The sequence below is a fragment of the Plasmodium relictum genome (genome assembly GCF_900005765.1).
Source record: "Plasmodium relictum strain SGS1 genome assembly, chromosome: 7".
NCBI classification, from domain to species: Eukaryota; Apicomplexa; class Aconoidasida; order Haemosporida; family Plasmodiidae; genus Plasmodium; species Plasmodium relictum.
The window spans coordinates 1,037,078-1,058,248 of record NC_041685.1 but is presented as its reverse complement, the minus strand read 5'-3'; the positions used below and the strand labels follow the sequence as shown (position 1 = coordinate 1,058,248).

General features: G+C 18.6%; 3 protein-coding genes across 3 annotated transcripts; 1 reads left to right on the top strand and 2 right to left on the bottom strand.

Moving 5' to 3' along the window:
- Positions 1–1,683: 1,683 nt before the first annotated feature.
- On the bottom strand, positions 1,684–14,858 carry PRELSG_0728500 (conserved Plasmodium protein, unknown function; the record flags this gene model as incomplete). The annotated part of the gene is made up of 3 exons (XM_028675992.1): positions 1,684–1,773; positions 1,916–14,229; positions 14,720–14,858. 3 exons carry the CDS (start codon positions 14,856–14,858, stop codon positions 1,684–1,686), a joined length of 12,543 nt encoding a protein of 4,180 aa, XP_028532526.1.
- A 1,364-nt stretch (positions 14,859–16,222) lies between these two features.
- PRELSG_0728400 (conserved Plasmodium protein, unknown function) lies at positions 16,223–17,560 on the bottom strand (the record flags this gene model as incomplete). The annotated part of the gene is made up of 3 exons (XM_028675991.1): positions 16,223–16,333; positions 16,436–16,654; positions 16,739–17,560. 3 exons carry the CDS (start codon positions 17,558–17,560, stop codon positions 16,223–16,225), a joined length of 1,152 nt encoding a protein of 383 aa, XP_028532525.1.
- A 504-nt stretch (positions 17,561–18,064) lies between these two features.
- On the top strand, positions 18,065–20,303 carry PRELSG_0728300 (peptidyl-prolyl cis-trans isomerase, putative; the record flags this gene model as incomplete). Its single annotated transcript, XM_028675990.1, has 4 exons — positions 18,065–18,186; positions 18,371–19,647; positions 19,831–19,892; positions 19,998–20,303. The coding sequence occupies 4 exons, from the start codon at positions 18,065–18,067 to the stop codon at positions 20,301–20,303; spliced, it is 1,767 nt and encodes a 588-aa protein (XP_028532524.1).
- Positions 20,304–21,171: the final 868 nt, after the last annotated feature.

Below are 21,171 nucleotides of genomic sequence, written 5' to 3'. Positions count from 1 at the left end.
AAATATAAAGTTACAATAGTATATAAAGTACAATAATATATATCGAATAAATTTATATTCAAATTTTTATATCAATTATACAACAAATAAATATAATGTTTAGTTGTATATAAATAATCTTGTCAGTATTTCTAATAATAATAGAATTGAAAAAAAATCTTCATTATAATCAAAATAAAAAATAAAATACATCTATAGATTAAAATATATAATGTCCAATAAGTTTAGAATTATTTTTTATATATGTAAAATTTTTTGCAATAATTTGTTTTCTTTAATTAGTAGTGTATTTTTTAATATATATAAAAAAAGTTATTCCATAAATTTTGGCAATTAATTTTTTATGATAATTCTAAAATATTTTTTGACATTAAAAAATTTTCTTTTTATTATTGCGTTTAAAAGAAATTATTCAAAATGAAAAGGAATATTTACAGTTATAATAAATTATGACTTAAGGAGAATTATAATATGAATATTATAATATTCTGCAATGATGTATCAAAATAAGGACAATAAAACTTTATAAGTTTAAAAGCATAACTGTTCTATATATCATTTTTTTAGTTTACAAAATAAACAGTACTATGAAGTTTGTATATTACTATAGAGATTTTAATAACATTTGTATTAAGTTTTTTACTTTGTAAACTATTAACATAAGACAAAAGAAATTTTATATTACACTCTATTTATTTTTACATTTTTGTTTCTTTATTGTAATTCTTAGGAAATAACAGAAGTAGAAAAAATTTATCTCTTTAGATGAATCTTTCAGAAAATATCAGCTATATTATCTAAGTTATTCTACAATAGTGAGCAAATATAAATTCGAGTTCATATATTTACAGAGAAATTCTTTAAAATTTCTGAAAATTTACATTGCTAAATAAATATTTTACTTTTTTTTTTTGCTTTCTCAAGATTTGTTTATATTGTTTTTTTTACATGATCTTTGGAATATATAAAAATACATTTAAATAATTTCTATATTACTAATGAAAAAAATATTATAAAATTTTTTAAAGTTGTGAAAGATAGCGTTATAAAGCATAAATCCAATAAATTTCTCATGATTTTTCTTATTTAGTATTTTTTTTTCTGAAAAGAAATATTTCTGTTAATTTACAATTTTCCAAAATTTTTTAGAAAATTAAGTATTTATCCATCATATTTTTAATATATTAATTAGAAAAAAAAATTTATTTTTACTTTAAAATTTTTTTTATAGTCTAAAATACATTAATTACTTGTACTATTTATATAGCACCTTAAAATGTAAGAAAAGTGAAAAATAGATAGTATAAATTAAAATCAAAAAGATAAAACTACAAAATAGATGAATTTTTTTTTTTACATATGTATAAAATATATTTAAAAAGGAGATTTATTTTAAAAAAAGTAATTTTAAACGTTGTTTCTTGTTATATGAAGATGTAAATTTTCTAAAATATAAATGGACCATTTTTCTTGTGATAGTAAGTTGATAAATAACTATTTTCTTATTTTCTTTTTGGTAAAACAAAATTTCTTTTCAAAGTTGTATTAATTAAAATAATCTCTTAAAAAATTCAATAAAACAATTTTGTTATAAAAAGAGGAAAAAAAATATAATAAAACAAAAATATGTTGGATGATTATGTATAAAAAATGTGAAATGAAGGAAAAATAAATACTGGAAAATTAATTAAAGTATTTAATTGATTTTTTTATCTTTCTTTTTGGTTTTTTCTTTTTCATAACAAAGACAGCACAATTATTCCCTGTTTGTACCTGTATATGTAAAAAAAATAAATAAAATAAGAATATACATTTAAATTATATGAAAAGATAAAAAACTCAGTACAATAAAATAAAAAAGGGAAATAAAATAAGTGACTATAAACTTAATTAAAACGAAAACATAAATACTTACTTGCTTTACTAAAAAATCTGAATTTTGTATTTTCAACATATTGTATGAGTGCTTTTGCCTATATTTATTAGTAAAAAATATAGGATGAATATATTTAAAGAAATCAATATAATCATTATAACCCAATATTTCAAAAGAATGATCATCATATATTAAAAATATATTATTTTGGTTAAATGATATATTTTTTATCGTTTTTGTATTATTCAAATTTATTTTTATAAAAGGTGATGATGCATAAGCTATGTGATGAAAAAAGTTAGGAAAATAATATTTTACGTCTCCAGCCATGTAAACATTATTATATGTGTCAACAAGACATGTAACGGTATTACTACATACAATTCTTTTTATAATTATAAATTTATTTGGTGAAACGCCTTGAGCTTTAGAACTAGTTACATTTATATTATTTTCTTTAGTTGTAAAGGTGTTAAATTTATTTTTAAAGGAGGTAAGAGGATTGTTTTGTATATAAGTAATATCATTGTTATGACTAATATGAACATTATTCTTATGAATATAATAAAGATAATAATTGTATTTATAGAGAAATAAAAAATAATTAAAATTATAATAGAAAAAGTTATTAGTAATTCTGGTGAATGTGTACACACTTTGATTAATGTTATTTATGCACAAATTATTATTGGTATCCCTGCCACATACATAAATACACATATAATTTGCTAATATTTCTTCTATCATACGACTAAAACGTGATGTATCGGAACATGACAGAGTTGAATTCATAATATTATATTCATCAAATGATTTATCTCCCCAATTCACTATTGTACTTGTGTAATTTTTAGTGTCATATATATCATTTCTATAAATAAATTTACTTTTTTCACTTGAAGAGTTTAAATCATATTCTGGAAAAGTTAAATTTAATTTTGACTGCAATTTTTCATTTTCCAAATGCTTGTAATTTTCTGAACAAGTAATATTTTTCATTATGTATTGATAATATTTGTCATAAATGCTCTTTTTGAAGCATGTTATTACAGTATTTGCTTCACCACAAGATACATTTGATACCATCATAAGACTATTCAAGAAAATTGTCATATACTTTTTTTTTATAAATAAAAATAAAAAAATAATTAATTTAATGTTGATACATACAGTTTCTTCTTTTTCAATGTATTCATATATTTGTGGATTAATAATTTTATTTTCTTTCATCAATTGAACAAATTTATTAGGGTCATCCATATTAAGTATATTTATGTTTTTTTGTGATTTTAAGAAATTTCCTTCATTTTGATCAATATTTTTTTCATTATCTAATTTTTTATTTGTATCTTCATGGACAACATAATCATTTTCATTTGAAAAATGTAAATTTTTATTAGTGTTGTCAATAAATTCTTTTTTATATCTTGTTTCATCATATTCATCTTCATAACCATCTTGGACATTCATATAATTTTCGTCATAAAAGTTGTAATCATAAAATTTCATTCTATATATGTAAGGATTTATATTAATGTTATTAGGAATATTAGTGTAAATATTAATATCATTTCTAAAAAGGCTCATATATATATTGACAACTTCGGCTTTTATAAATGTTTCTAAGTAATCATACACTCTTACATATTTGGATTTATTTTTAGATTTTATATTTGTTTTTTCTAAATTTTTTTGTGTCTTTTTATTAATTTTATTATTATTATCATCGTCAGAACATTTAAAATTGGGGAAATTATAATTTGTGTTTTTTAAATTTTCATTACTTTTAGCTATGGGTTCACCATAATCGACGATAATATATTTATTATCTATATTGTTTTCATTTTTTTTAATTCTGTAGGACAAGTTAAATAAACAAACTTGAACTGGTACAAGAACTAAATCATTATTAATTTTTTTTCTTTTTATATTTATTGAGTTTAAGTTGGAACACAATCTTAGTTTTCTGTTATTAAGAAGTATATCATTATTTGTTATGTTAAAATAATTTTGAATTGGATTTTCAACATTAAAACTGAATTTTTTTTTGCAAAATAAAACTTTATTTTTGTTAAACTTATTTTTTCCATCTTCTAGTTTCTTCTTATGCATCATATGAAAGTAGTAATCCTCAGACATAGTAGAAGAAGATAAAAGTTCTGAATTTTTATTTTTCTCATCTCCTTTTTTTTCATTTTTATTTTTTTTATAAGTTGAATCGCTATCCGAAAATTGAGCTTTATTGAAATTATCGAAATAAATATTTTCAAAAGGAATAGATGTTTGGCCTAATTTTTGTTCACCCCACATAAATACAGATCCATTAGAATATGCACAAACATGATTATTGCCACAAAAAATAGAACTAATAGGAACATATATTTTATGTACACTTATAGTTATATTTTTGATTTCTAGGTTTTCAAAATTGAACATATGTTCTGATGTATAAATATTATCTGTTTTTAATGTAAAGAAATCTTCATCCTTACATTTATTTACATCTATAAAATTGTTAGAATTAGAAAATTTACCATCTTCATTAAATTTCACACTAGATTCTTTTAAACTATTTTGTGAATTTATATTCTTATTATGAATATTATTTTTTATTGTTTCCAAAATTAAGGAATTATATAAAATATTCTCACAGCATCTGTTATTTATATTTTCTACTCCCTTTACTTTTATTTCTGTTTTATAATTTGTATGTATTTGCAATTTTTCAAAATCATACAAAAAAAAATGACCAGGATCAATTAAGGTAGGAGCATATCTATTAATATTATCACCAGTTCCTAAACATCCATATTTATTATTTCCCCATGAATATACATGACCAAAATTATTTATTGATATAACAAAATCTGAGCCATTAAAAATATCAATAAATTTGATTCTTGTTTTTATGTCATATATAAAATTATATATGAATTTATTGTTATTTTGGTTGTTATCTAGTAATATTTTTTCATTTTTTACTTTTGTTCCATTTTTCTTATGACTTTCTTTATCCAATTTTCTTCTTTCTTGTTCTTGTAAATTTTTTTTTTTTGGATATTCATATTCATCATAATCCATTTTTTCTTCATCTACGTTTTCTTTTGATTTTTGTTTAAATTTAGTACTGATTTTTTCTTTATTAAATTCACTGGAAGTTTGTTTAAAATATCTCTTCAGTGATTTGATAGATGATCTCTGATTTGGTAAAATGTGCGTTAAATACTGATTTGCATATGAAGAAGAATATAATACACTGTTATAAATATTAAAATCATCTATTGAAATTTTTTTTAAAGAGTAATTTTTCTTTTTTACATAAAAAGACTTATCTTTTTCACTTTTTAATAAAATACTTACATTCATATTTTTGTTTATTTCTTCCTTGTCGTTAACTTTAATGTATGTATTATCACTATCTTCACTATCAAAAGAAGATAATATATCACTTCTGCATGAACTAAAGTTATCGGATATTAAATTAAATGACGCGCATAAGTTAGAGTTATACATAATTTTATTTTTATTTTCATTTTTTTTATAAAATTCATCTATTTCTTCATTTTGAATATATGGATTTAAAACATTTGTGATCCCTTTATTTTTCAATGAATTTCCAAATACAAGATTATCACTACTGCAAGATGTGCTATTATAATCATAGTTCTTTTCATATTTTTTCATCTTTTTTAACCTTAAATTTACAAAAAAATTATCAATTTTTATTTTATTATTAGTATATATTGAATCATTTTTTATATTTTTTCCCTTCTCTTTATCTTTTGATCTTCCATTTTTATTTTTAAAAAGTAGTTCATTTTTTGTTTCAATAAATGTATTATTTCCAGAAATATATAAATTATGCTTCTTATCAATTATAGAAATCATATTTTCGTTCATACATATTTTTTTAATTTTAATAGGAATTAATTGTAAATTATTTGTAAACCAAAAATCTGTACCTTTTTTTACACTCTTCTTATTTTTCTCATATCCTATTGTTCCAATAGTTGGAGTTAACTTTAAGTAAGAAGGTTTTCCAATAGCAAGTATTCCATCTTCATTGTTTCCAAAAGTATAGGCATAATAATTTTCACATAATTTTCTCTTGAAATTTTCTAATATCATTTTATAGTAATTATTGACATTAGAAATTATTTTCTTATAATTGCAATATTTAAAATTAAAAAAAACAAAATTGCAATTATTTAATTTCCTATTCATTTTGTTAATATATATCAAGTTATATAATAATAAATTACTTATATCTTTTTTATCAACGAGCCCATGTATCGATTTATTATTTTCATCTCTTATAGATTCAAATTGTTCATAAGGGAAATTATTTATTGGAAACATATTAAGGTTTGTAAGTACATTTTTTTTTTTTTTTTTCTTTCTTTCTTTTTCTTTTCTTTCTTTTTGGTTTTGTTGTTTTTGTTCCCTTTCATGTTTTAGTTGCTCGTTGTCTTCTTTTTCTTTATTTTGGTATTTAATTTCTTTCATTTCTTTAGAATTATTACTTTTTATTTTTGCAGGAATCTTATGGTTTCCTAAATTTTTTTCTTTTTCATAATCACTAGATAATAAAAATGATTTATTAATATTTCCTATAAGATAAACTCTTGGAACTTTAACATTTTTAACTGTTGGATATAATGATACAAAATTATTATTAATGTTTATAGGTAAATTTTTATCTATTGGCTTATCATTTATATTTAACTCTCTTAATAAAAAAATATTATTATTTTTTTTTTTATTAAAATTTTTCTCTATCTTATTATTGTTTATATTTCCGTATTTTCCAACTAGTTTTTCTTCTGTGTGTTTTTTAAAAATTTTTTTCATATTTATAAAAGAATAATTCAAAGGTACTAAATAAATGTTATTATTAAATTTTATGTAGTTCCTTTTAATTTTACGAATTATTTCCAAATACATCCATATTTCATACTTCTGCTTTAGCCAAACGTTATCTGAGTTGATCTTTTCATTACTGTGTAATTGATCATTGTTCAATCCCTCAATATTATTATCATCTACACATATATTTTCATTATTACCATCAATCATTTTTTTTTCTCTTTTATTTACATTTTCATAAAAATTTACCATATTTAACTTCAATAAAATGGTTAAAACATATAAAATATAAGTAACATATATTAGAAATGGGTGGTAATTTAATGAGAATATAGGATTTCCAAAAAAAAATATTATAAGAAGAAATATTTTTTTAAAATACTTAAAAGCTCTATGCACATTTAGCAAAATTAGAGATATATACCCTTTTATGAAAAAATAATAAATAAATACATAGAAATTATTTTTCATTGATAAAATAATATTTTTAAATGATATTAAGAAACTTACTATTATTTTTAAGTTGTATATAATTGATGATTTATGCACATTTAACTGTTTATTTTTGTTCCTTATATTATAAAATGGAATTATTCTTAAAGCAATTTTAAGGAAAAATTCTATTAGGTAGAGATTATAATAATTATCTAATAAAATAATTTTTATTTGATCTTTAAAATTACTGAATGAACTTTCTTCATTGTCAAAGTATGTCTCATCTATATTTTCATTTTCTTTTCTATTTTCTATTTCTGTGTCAGTTTCTGTACCTGTTTCTGTATATGTTTCTGTATCCGCTTCTGTGTCAATTTCATAGTCTGTTTCATTTTCAGCTTCAATTTCATGTATTTTTTCATATTCATATTCATTTCTATTCTCATTTTCGTCACCTAATTTTTCTTTTTTTTTTATTTCAAAATAATCATCTTTTGATAAATCAAATGAACTCAAGAGAAAATTATCTGAATCTTTATTATTTAAAACATTATTCTTTCTTTTAAAATGGAATACACTATTATTTTCTTTCTTATTAAAACAGTATTTATCTACTTTACTGAAATTTTCTATTTTATCTTTTTTCTTCCTTTTGTGTATTTTATATTTATCTATTCTGATAAAAATAAAAAAAAATATATTTATTAAATAAATTTTTAAATCATCAGTTAACAGGTTAAAATTTTCTTTTACAAATATTGGCAAAATTATTAGTAAATATCTGTATCGTATTTCTATTATTTTTAGCAAAATATCGAAAATTATTTTTTCCTTTAAATTATATTCATAAGTGAATAAATCACTATTGACTTTAATTAAACTATAATAATTTTCTAATAACATAGTTGGTTCTTTTAAATATTCATTTGTTTCACAATATTCTAATTTTTTCTTTATTGTAAACTTATTTAACTTCTGATTTAGTGAACATTTTTTTAAATCATCACTATCATGATTTGAACAACTAAAGCTCTTTGAGTTTTGATATTCATTTATATCATAATTACTTCTATTCCAAAATGACATAAAACTAACAAAATTAGAAAAAATTAACATAGATAAATCATCATGTATACAATTTCGCTTAAAGTACTGAAGACCACTATAAGTGAAGCAACTAAGTATATTATTTGAGGAATGTTGAATATCATGAAACTTAAAGATATTAAAGCATGAAATAAAATTCATTTTTATAATGAAATTTATAAGATCTATATTTTTATTTTTTTCATAATTACGATGAAAGCATTTATAAATTTTCTTATTTACCTTTTTACTTTTGAAAAAACGTAAAGAATCATTAGAAATATTAGAATCAAGATTTTCATTAATCCAGTCTATTTTTTCCTTTTCATTATTAATTTTAAAATTAAATTCATCATAATAATTTTCTTTAAACTTATTGATATTTATTGAATCTGTTAATTCCAAATTTTTAACATTTACATCCCACTTTTCTTTTTCAAATGCAAAAAAATTATTTAGCAAAGTAAAGGGAAAATTTTGAAGTTCATAAAAAATGTAAAAAGGTAAATTTATACCACAAACATAATTTAGACAAATAGATAAGGTAGTTTTATATTTCTTAACCTTTTTTATAATTTTAAATAAACTTAAATATTGAACACTTAAGGGAATATATTGTAAAACAAAGCTTAGTGATAAAAATAAATTAAAATATATAGATTTTAGAATATTCAAGTACATATCATCATTTATTTTCTCTCTCGTGTTTCTTGAAAAAAAGAAGAAACATATGCTACTCAATACATATTCGTATGAATAATTTAAGTTTATTACAAAAAACTCAAAAATACTTTTACAAATAAAGGATACTAATATGCATACTGAAAATATTAAAATCCTTCTCATATAAAATTTCTTTTTATTACAGTGATTATATTTTATTTTTTTTAAGTAATCAAAATCATATGTTTTATTTCTATTATTATTATTGAAAAATTTTACTAGTTCTGCATGAACATAGTATTTTTTGTAAATATTTATATAATTATCATATAATACCCAAAAATAAATATCAAAATTTACTTCATATTTATCTAATAAATTTAAGAGATGGCTAATGCTTATAAAATTATTTGATTTTAATTCACTTACTGCTTCTAGTATCAATTTATTTAATAGCATATAGAAATAATTTATAAAAATATCACTACACTTTTCATATATATTATATATAAAAGAATGTTTGTGAATTTGCACTTGCTCTTCTTTATCTATATCTCCATTATTTTGTTCTTTTTTAGTTTTTTCATATTCTTTTTTCTGATTTTGATTTATGTATGAATTATCACTTTTAAAACAAGTTTTACTTGTATCTTGAAGCATTTTCAAATACATTTGTAAATTATTTCTGCTTATATATATGTCTTCAAAATATGGAATAATGATGTACTTACTATGATAAAATAACTCTTTATTTCTATTAGTTTTTTTTTCATCATAAAAGTACGTAAAAATATTAAAATAATGATTAAACATGTATACAATATCATTAGTGTTTGAAAATTTTTCATATTGCTTATTCTTTTTATCCAATTTAAAGGAAAACATATAATCTTTATTTAAATATAACTTCTTTAGATTTATATGTAAATTTGTACTTTCAATAAAATTGGAAAAATTCTTCGTACGAAGAAAATAGGGTGAAGAAAATGAGTTTCTAATGTCAATAATGATATTATTTTTTATCCATTTATAGTACTGCATAGTATTTTGACTCCCTATTTGTTTATTTAAAGAAATATATTTAATAAATGTTTTACTATTTTTATGAACATTTAATATTTTAATTATATTATTAATATACAAAAAATTATTATTACTAGGTAATATAGAATTCATTTTTGAAATATCTTCATGATTATTTTTTCTATTAAAACATCTTCTAATATTAAAAAAGTTTGAACAATTAAGAAAATGGAAGAAAAAGAGGTAGAAAATTAAATAAAAGTTGCTACATACTGGAATAAAAAGGAAATGTAGACTTTTAAATTTGTAAACAAATATATATGGACATAAATAATAACAACTATTATTCTCTTTTATGTAATTAATATAATTTATAATAAATTCATAAAATTTTAGATCAATTATTTTTATATATATATTTTTATATTTATATCCAATATCAAATGGATTTTCATTATTTGTTTTATTTAAATAAAAATTATTAAATAGAGTATTATTATCGTTATTATTAATATTGCCATTAATGTTATTATTATTATTGATATTATTTGTACAGTTTTCTGAATTTAATGTAGAAGAAACATTAATAATTAGAGATTTTATATCTAAATTATTATCTTCTTTTGTGCTTATATATTTCTCATTAAAATTAGAATGACGCCTCAGAGAAGAAATATGAATACCATTACTTAATAAACTGTGCTCATATTTTTTAACATTTCTTTTTTTTAACAGTTCATTAGGAATTGATAATATATTCTTTTTTTTTATTTTACATGAATCATAATTCACTTTTTTTAACTTTGTGTCAAAATAGTCATGGAAATCTTTCATAAATTTTTTGCATATGCCTTCAAAATAATCTTGTAGTTTTTTTATTTTGTTATAAATTTTTATTACATCAAATAAAAGAAGTAAAACAATTGTTATAAAATTAATTTTTTCAAAATAAATGGATATATAATTATTCGTTAAATAACTACCAATCAAATCACCTGGTGTAATATATAGATTTTCTAATATAATATCGCAATTGCAGCACATTTTATTTATGAATAAATTATTCTGGTATTTCATATTATTAGAATCTATTAGCTTTTTTGGGATATATATAAAATATAACCTATTATAATTTAAATGTAAAAACAACAAATCCATTATATATTTAAAAGATTCATTTTTATTCAGTGTAATATTATAATCAATATTTCCTTCATAATAATTTTTAGGAGATAATTTTTCTGAATTAATATATGTACTAAGTATTAATTTTTTTGTTCCCTCATGTACCTTAAACATACTAAAAGAAATATTTATATATTTTTTATTCACAAAGTAACTCATTTCTCCAATATCTTTATGTTGAATAAATACTTTCAAAAAATCAATATTTTTCTTTTCGCATTTTTCTTCACAATTTTCTACATTCATTTGATCAACTTCTGAATAGTTTTTTTTTTTTTTTTCTTCTTCTTCTTCTTCTTTCTCTTTTTCTTTTTCTTCCTTTTTATTAATATTTACATCTTTTTTTTCATCTTTAATAGTTTCCATATTATCTATTGAAAAAACTTCTGAATAATTATTATTTTTATTTGTTGTCATAACTTTATTGTTTTTCTTTTTACTATAAGTTTCAATCTTATTTAAAAATTCTTGAATTTTTTTACTTTCATATATGATATTATAATTTTTTAATACATTTTGTAAATTTTCTTCATTTTTAAGATTTTTCAATAATTTTAAAAAAATAGGGTTTTCATATATTTCATTAAAATTTAATGTATCTGAATTATTTCTAAAATTAAATATTTCTTCCAAATTTAAATTTTCTTTATCTTTTTCTTCGTTTATTTCTTTATATTCATCCTTAAGTTTATTTACTAAATCTTGTTCTACTAAATTTCTATTTTCACTTTTAAATATACTTTCCTTTTTACTTACAAATTTAAATTTATTATCTTCTTTCTTAGCTACATGTTCATATTCAGCACAGCTATTTTCTTTTGTATTTACGTTCTGATCCATTGTCCCTTTTTCTAATTGTGCTTCATTTTTTTTATTTCTTTTTATTTTTTTATTTACTTTTTCCTTTTTACTTACGTGCATTGAATTGTGTTCTTTTTGTTTTGAACAAGTTCTCATATTGTTGTGTAATTCTTCTTTATATATATTATTTTTTTTTTTAATTATCTCTTCATCAGTGTTGTAGAAATCTTTTAGTTTGAATATCAAATTTTCTATCTCAAAAGGAACAAATGTGTCGTGTATACCTATAAAAAAAGGCTTTTTTAATTTATTTCTTGGGTTAAATTTTTTTTCATATTCTTGTGATATATCTCCATGACAATTTGATTTTATAATTTCATTTTCGTTTGAAATTAGAGTGTTATTTTCTTCAGTTAAATATATTTTCGAATCAGAATTCATGCGATTAAAATAATTTTTGTTTTTTGAATTAATATTTATTGTTTCTGTTTTATATGTTTTATCACTACGTTCAGATTTACATGAATAATCTTTGCATTCAGTTTGTGTACTACTTTTATTTACTTTTGTATCATTTTCCTTTTTTGTCTTATAGTATGATTCATTGAAATCATTTACACCTGAAATATAACATATTTCTTTGTTCCTCATCGTCTTTAAAACATTGATTACGTGCGTATAATTATCTTTTATAGTTTCTATCATTCTGTAATCAGCTTTATTTTCAGGCTTTTTTTTTACATAGATATAACTATTTTTTTTTTTTTTAATAGTATATAATTTTATAGAATTCTCTACATTATCATAAAATTTTCCATCACTTTTATATCTAAGATTGTATAAATCAATTCTAAAAAATCCTACATTATTTAAATCAAATTCTATATTATTAATTTTTTTTATATCAGAATTTGAAGGATAATCTTTTATTTCTGATTTATCTTCGTCATTATTATCAACGTTTTCTGCAAAATTATTATTTCGTAATATTTTTTGCCAAATTTTTCTTGTTAATGTTGATTTATTTTTATTTGATCTAATTTTTTTCAAAAAAGAAACTTTATTAATTTCAGTAAATGAATTACTATAATGATCAGAAATATTTGATTTATTATTTGTAGATGGCAATTCATGAAGTGAATTTTCAAATAATATAAAACAGAAAACCATCATATTATTATTTATGAAATAGTTACTATTTCCAATATTTAATATACTTTTTATATATTGATTTTGACATATATAATGAGAATTTATTAAACTATCATTGATATATGAATTTTGTAAGGAATTTAAAAAGCACTGATATTTCTTTTTTTCTTTAATTTCTTGTGAAAAAAGATTATTCAATTTTTTTTCTGAAATATATATATCTAAAAATTCACTAACACATTCAGTGAAACTTATTTCATTTTTATTTACATTAATATGTGTGTTAAATAATGAATCTTCTTCATTTTTATCATCAAAGCTAAGACATAAACAAATGAATAAGTATGTTTTATATATATTTCTATGTTCCAACGAATAAATTAACTTATCGTTAAATAATTTTTTTGAATGCATATTTTCTGTTTCTGTTTCTGTTTCTGAATCTTTGTAAACACCATACTTTGTACTTACGTTATAATAATTATTTATGAAGATTAAAATATTAAACATATTGTATAAAATACATTTAATTTTATAATTATTAAGTAATATATATAAACACATATCACTTGACATTTTAAAATTATCAAACATATTACAATGCAAATTATTTCTACAAAAATTTCTTATTGTTTTAAAATTTTTTTTTATTAAATTTATAATTTTTTTTTTCTCTATTGATATACCCATTACTTTTTTATTTAATTGTAATGATTCATTTGATTTCCCCTTTATAATTTCATTGTTATTTGATTTTTCATTTGAAGAATTATCGATCATTTCATAATATTCATTGGAGTTATCACACATTTGAAAATATACATGTAAACAAACATTTTCTATTACAAATTTCAAGCGTATAAAATTATAAATATTTTCTAATATATTCATTTGTTCAGAAAAATTAGTAAATTTTGTGTCTTCACGAAAAAAGTAGTTATAATAACTACTCAAATGAAAATTAAACATATTGTTATAATATTCATTATTAATTTTTTTAAATAATTTTAAAAAAAAATTCAAAACATCGACATTGTAATCTTCATTTAAATATACTACTGCATTTTTCACTTTCTTTCTTTGAATGGAGCTTACAAAATAATAAACGTATACATCTCTATTTTCAAGTTTTTTTTTTAAGACTGCAAATAAAAAAAAAATGTATATATATATATATATATATATATGCATATAGCAAAATGTTTTTCTAGTAGACATTAAATGATAATATAAATAATGAATTTTCTTCTTAAATTTTAATAAATAAAAAAAAAATTACTAGGATTATTACATATATATAAATGTGCAACATTTTTATAAAATATTCATTAGGTTTATATAGAAATACTATATATAAAATATATTTTATATATAATTGCAGAATTATGATAGTTTTCAAATAAAATAAAATTTATTCTTTATGTACATGCAATTTTGTTATTATTAACTAATTTTTGCAACATAGATTTTATGATACAAATTTTTTTAGTTGGTTTTTATTTTATAAATGTATCTATGCTGTCTAAGTATACTTCTTATTGTTTCATTTTTTACAAAAATGTATTGCACATATATATTTATGTTTCACGATTAGTATTATTATAAAATTATTTTATTAATTTTTATATTTACTTTCATATACAACAAATGCTTTCTGACAGAAAAATAATTTATCCTGTGTGACAAAATTACATATTATGTTTTCATATAACTCATTTGTGCTGCTTTTATACACATTAAAATGAGAGGAATAAGATTTACAATTTCCCATTTTGACTTCAGTGAATTAAAACATTATGATTTATAATGCTAACTAAATCTTATTTTATTTTATTAATTTATTTATTTTTTTTTTTTTTAATTTTTCTTCTTTACTTTTTACTCCATTAGTATTTGTGTTATAGTTATTTTCAGCTGGTAGTTTTATTTATATTTTTACTTTAATTTTTTTTTTTTTTATCACTTACAAAATTCACATGATTTATAAATTATAGATATTATGTAACAAAAATATAATTTTATTATTCATAATAAATGTTAAAATATTATATATATAAACACATTTTAAAAAATAAATGATTAATAATATGAATAGTATAAAGGTGAAATGGAACACCATGCAGTATTTAGTTTTATTGGAAATAAAATAACATACTGTTTGTATATTATTTAATTATATAATTTAATGATTATAATAATTAAAAAATTATATATTAATTAAAATTTTTGTTTGAATATATATACTTAAGATAATAAGAACAATTTTTATATAAGAAAATAAAATTAGAGAATATGATTTTATTTCATATAAAGATTTTTGGAAATTCATTTTAAAAAAATATAAAAAAATTATTTTAAATATAACATTTGAAATTGCTCATGGAAATTACCAAAAAAAAAAAAAATATATTAAAAAATATTTTAAAAGAAAAATTGTATTTTTTGTATCAAACGACGAAAAAAAAAAAAAGTATTACAATATTTTAACATGTATTTAGTTAAAAATTGCCTTTTTTAATTTTTTTTTTTTTATTATGGCAAATTTGATTATATATATTAATAATTAAAATAAAGACTTATATATAAATTTTCCTTAAAAAGCTCATTGAAAATAGTATTTTCTATAATATTTTTGAAACCCTTTCAATGGTACTTTTTCTATTAAATGTTTGCTTATATGCTTTAATTATGTATATTTTTTGTTTAATGCATAGGTAAAAAAAAAAATTTTTTTTTCTTAATTTTATATATTTTTTAAATGAATATTCTAGTAATATTAAATATTTTTATGACTGTTTTTCTTTTTTTCTGAAAACTAATAACTCACAAGAACTCTATAATAAATATGAGGAAATTTTAATGTTATTATTTACTTAAAAAAAAATTATAAAATTTATAGATTTTTATTAATTTATTTTAAAATAATATATATTATATATATATTGTCTTACCTTTTTTTTTTTGGTTGATATAACTAACAAAAATATGTATGTATGATGAGATATTAATAAAGATATGCATATATATATGCAATTAATAATTTTTTTTTTAAGGTCTTAGATGTGTCAAATTTTTTAAATTTCCAAGCTAATGATCCTTTAATTAAAAGAAAAAAAAAAGTGAAAAAAAATCTTTTTAGAAATGTTCATCTTTATTTTTATCATCATGTTCATCCTTGTTTCTGTAAACTTTTATAGCTAACTTGTTCATTCTTTTAACCGGAAATCTGTTCTTTTGAAAGAAACACTAGTTAAAAAAAAATTAAATATAAGTATATACATATATGCGTGTTCAAATATAAGAAAATTTCATAAATTAATATATAAAAATGATATATAACACACTTACGTATAAGAAAAATTCAAGATGCTTTTGTGAGTAGCAACTCAAGATGCATTCAACATTTAACCTCATAACAATGTTATATAAATTACTTAGATAACAAAAAATGATTGCAGTCAATTTATCCATTTTATTATAAAAATATATCTTTTTAATAACTTTTAGACACTCTATTAATAATTCCTTTTCAACCCTAGTTAAAAGAGTATTATCATTATGAATTTTCTAAATAAAAAAAAAATACAAAATGATGAAAAAAAATATAAAATTTTTAATTTTCTCTTTTTTTTAGTGTTTTTCTTATCTTACAAAAATAGGAGTAAAATTTTCTGTGTGACTATTTAATGATTTTACATCTTCTATTGTTAATTTGGGCTTTTTAATGTATCTATTTATATTTATATATTTTGTATCTATATAATAATTTTTTATAGGAAATGTATTATAATAATTTTCATTACAAGAATTAAATTTATGAAATTCTGTAAATTTCAAATTTTTAATAAATTCTTTTATAATAATATTTTTTTTGTTATTAATAGAAAACGACGTGTTTTGTTTAAATAAGTGAATCATGTCAATGTAACTATAATCCTCTTTATTACTTACATAATGTTTTGAGTATTCAATTTTTTCCAAACACACACAAAAATTTAAAATATTTTCATATTTAAATTTTCTTTCATTATTTTTTTTTTCATTTAAATTTTTATTAAAATATAAATATGATAATGATAAATAATTATTACATAATAAACATTTTTCTTCAAAATCTAAAAATTGAGAATATTTTTTAAATAAAGCTTCCATATCTTTGTAATGAAATTTTTTTATTTTTCTTTTATTAATATATTCAATAACATATTCCTTTTTCTTTTTTTTGTATTCATTTTTTTTATCATTTATAAAATTTATATATACTTCTATATTTATTTTGTTAGTGACGTTATTATCTGTATTTATATTAATTATTTTTTTGTTATATTCTGAGGAATTTTCTTTTTTCAAATCTTCATTGATACATGAATTTTTTATTTCATCTTGAATTTCACTAAATATGTTTCCAATGTAAAAACTGTTGTAATCACCTGATATATCAAATGTGCCATTTAAATCATCAGATTTTATCATCTAAATATATATATGCATATACAAATATCAATATTTCAGCAATGTACTATTTAATTAATTCTATAAAAAAAATGTTATAACAAAAAAAAAAAATTGCATTTAATTTGTTAAAAATATGTATATTTCAAATTTTCTCTTTTTAGTAAAGGAAAATTTTTTAGAATATAATAATTAAAAATAATATAAATTTATAAATAAACATTTAAAATAAAAAAAATAAATAAATAAATAAATTCATTAATGCAAAAATGAATCCTTACAAATAACCTTTATGTGCATATTTCTTTTTTATAATTATTTTTTATTTTATTTTATTTTTTTTAATTTTTGATTTATAGCCACGACTAGTATAATAAAAAAAAAAAAAAATTTTTAAATAAAAATGATTGACAACTGTAAAAAAAAAAAATAAAATAATAACTATCAAAATTAGGAAATTTATTGAGAAATTTATAATATTAATAAGAATTTATTTTCGTCAAACGAAAAAAAATTATTTATATAATGGGAAAGCATAAACATAGTAAAGATAAATTATATATTTTGCAGTCAGAATATAGAAGAGATGCTGTAAAAAAGAAACAATTAAAGTCTCAAAACTCAACTTATTTACCTTTTAATTATTGGTAAGAACATTTATAAAAAATAATGAAAGAAATTAATTACATTTAACAGTAAAAAAAAAAAAAAATATATATATATATATTTATAATATTACATTGCACTTATGAATTATGTTCAAGATATTTTATAAAAGAGAAGTAGTATTATATTTTTATATTTACAAGCATATTATTTATATTTTTTTAGTCGTATAAGTTTAACACCTTTTGTTGAACCATATTGTGATGAAAATGGAAGATTATATGACAAAAAAAGTGTATTAGAAGAAATGAGAAAAGAAAAAAACAATGAAAAAGTAGAATACTCAATTGATATAAAGAATTTAATAAAAGCAAATTTTTACAAACACAATAATGAATATATATGTCCTATAACAAGAAAGTATTTTAATCAGCATACAAAAATTATTTTAAATAAAAAAACAGGTAATGTTTATTCATCAGAAATATTTAAATTATTCAAAAGTAAAAATGAAATGTTTGATCCCCTTACCCATGAATGTATGAAGAAATCAGATTTGATAGTATTACAAGACCCTTTGAATAAAAACAAGGCAAATGAATTAAATAAAAACTATTTACAAAAAAAAAAAAATACATATCAGTCAATTCGGGAAAATGGTGCAATTATGAGCATATTAGAAGAAGTTAAAAGTAAAAAAAAAGAAAAAGAAAACGACTTGAGGTACAAAAATGAAAGTGAAAATATTAAAATAGAAGAAGCTAAAGAAAATATTCCAATTCGTAATAAAGAGAAAATAGAAAATGAAATGCAATTAAAAAAAAAGGAAGAGGATATCTCCCTATATGATAACGATAGTAGTGAAAATGAAATAAAAATAAAATGTAAAAATTATAGTGATAATAAATTAGCACAATGTGTAACGTCAACTATTTCTAATATAACATACAAAAATGATTTTATTTATCTTTCTGAAAGTCAAGTTTATAATATAATTTATGAGAAAGTTCATAAAAATAAAAAAAATAGTTATGTAAGATTGATAACTGATATAGGTATGATAAATATAGAGTTATATGCATCTATTTATCCAAAATTATGCCATAATTTTTTATTTCTTTGTGAATATAAATATTACAGTAATACAGATATTTTTAAAAAAGATGAAGATATTGTTTACTTTGGATCAAGTAAAAATAATTTTCATTGTGCAGCATCAGGATTTTACTGGAAAAAAAAACTAAAAAAAAATAATTTAAGGAATAAATTAAATGAAGAAATAAATATTCAAAGGCTTAAAGAAGCATTAATGAGTATAAATAGTGATAATGATAGTGATGTAGACATTAAGTACATAAAATACAATGACAATAAGCACATTGGAGAAAATAATTGTTTTGGTAATATTTATTTCTTTAAATATTATAACCAAAAATATTCAAATATGTTTTACATAAGTTTAACTGAAAATTATGTAACTAATGACATATGCATAGGAAAAGGTAAATTCTTTATACAATATGAAATATATTCTTAATCAAATATATTTATGTTTTATCATAGAATAAAATTTATTCTTAAATATTAAAAAAAAATTTCATATATTTTTTTTCTTAATTTTTCTTGTACTTTCTATTATTCTTAATTTTATATTACATCATTTCATTTTTTTTTTTTTATTGTAGTTGTAGGAGGAAATGAGACATTAATCAAATTAAAAAATTTAAATCCAGTAACCAACAATGATGTAATAAAACAAAAAAAAAAAAAAAAGAAAAGAAAAAATTATAAATAATAAAATAAAAATTAAAAAATTTAATAAAAATATATGTATGTATATATTCTATTGTAGACACATTATACTCTAAATGAAACCATTATTTATACTAACCCATTTAAAGAGGTTGTAAAAGAAATGAAAGAAAAAATTAAAAATGAAGAAAAACAAGTAAATGCAAAGGAAAATATAGGAAGTTTCATAGATGATGAAAATTTTGCAGAAAATAAAAATGACAATATAGGAAAATACATAAAATGGAATGATATAAAAATAAATAATAATTTAACTAACGATGAAAAATTAAATAAAACGAAATTAAATATATTAAAAAAAGAAACGAACCCAAAATTAAGAAAGATGGATTTTTCATTTTGGTGATAAAATAGGTCTAACAAAAATAAAACAATATAAATAAAAGAGATAATATTTACGTTATATGCTTTTTTTTTTTTTTTATTATATTTTAAATTCATTTTATGCTTTATTTATTTATTTTAATTTTTTTTTTAATCCTATTTTAAAATATTTTTTTGTAATTCACTAATAATGATTTGTTTTTTTCCTTATTTCTATTTTTTTTTTTTTTTTTTTGTTGATATATTTTGGCAATTTCTTTATTATTATTAAATTATATAAAGCTAAATTTTTCTTAAATTAAAAATTTTTCTTTAAGAAATATTATGCATTTATGTATTTTGAAAATCTTTAATTTTAATATAAATTTTTTTTTTAATATTATGGTACTTTTTCCATGACTTTTTTTCTACTTTATTTAGATTCTAAATGAGAAAAAAAAAAAAAAAAATACAAAAAAAAAAAAAAAAAATGAAATAAACATAAATAATTGAAATTTACAATATATAAAAATGTACAAAAAAAAAGTAAAATAACAAAATATATTCTTAAATAATTATATTAAATAACATGTTACACAAAATTTTCATTAAAATTTTATTTGAATAAATAAAAAGCCTGAGGGATTTTTTTTTTAAAGTTACAATTACTATGAAATAACTAAAAAAACTAAAAGGCATTTATGAAGAAAAATATTTTTTTGTTTTAAAGATTTCCAGTGTATACACTTGTAAATTTTTAATTCAACTTAAGACGGAATGTGTTTATAATATAAATTTAAGAACAAAAAAAAAAAATTAAACTTGTATACAGATATTTCATTATATTGTTTATTTTTTTAATGCTGAATAGTTATGGAAATATAAAAAAAAAGAAAAAAAAAAAATTAATA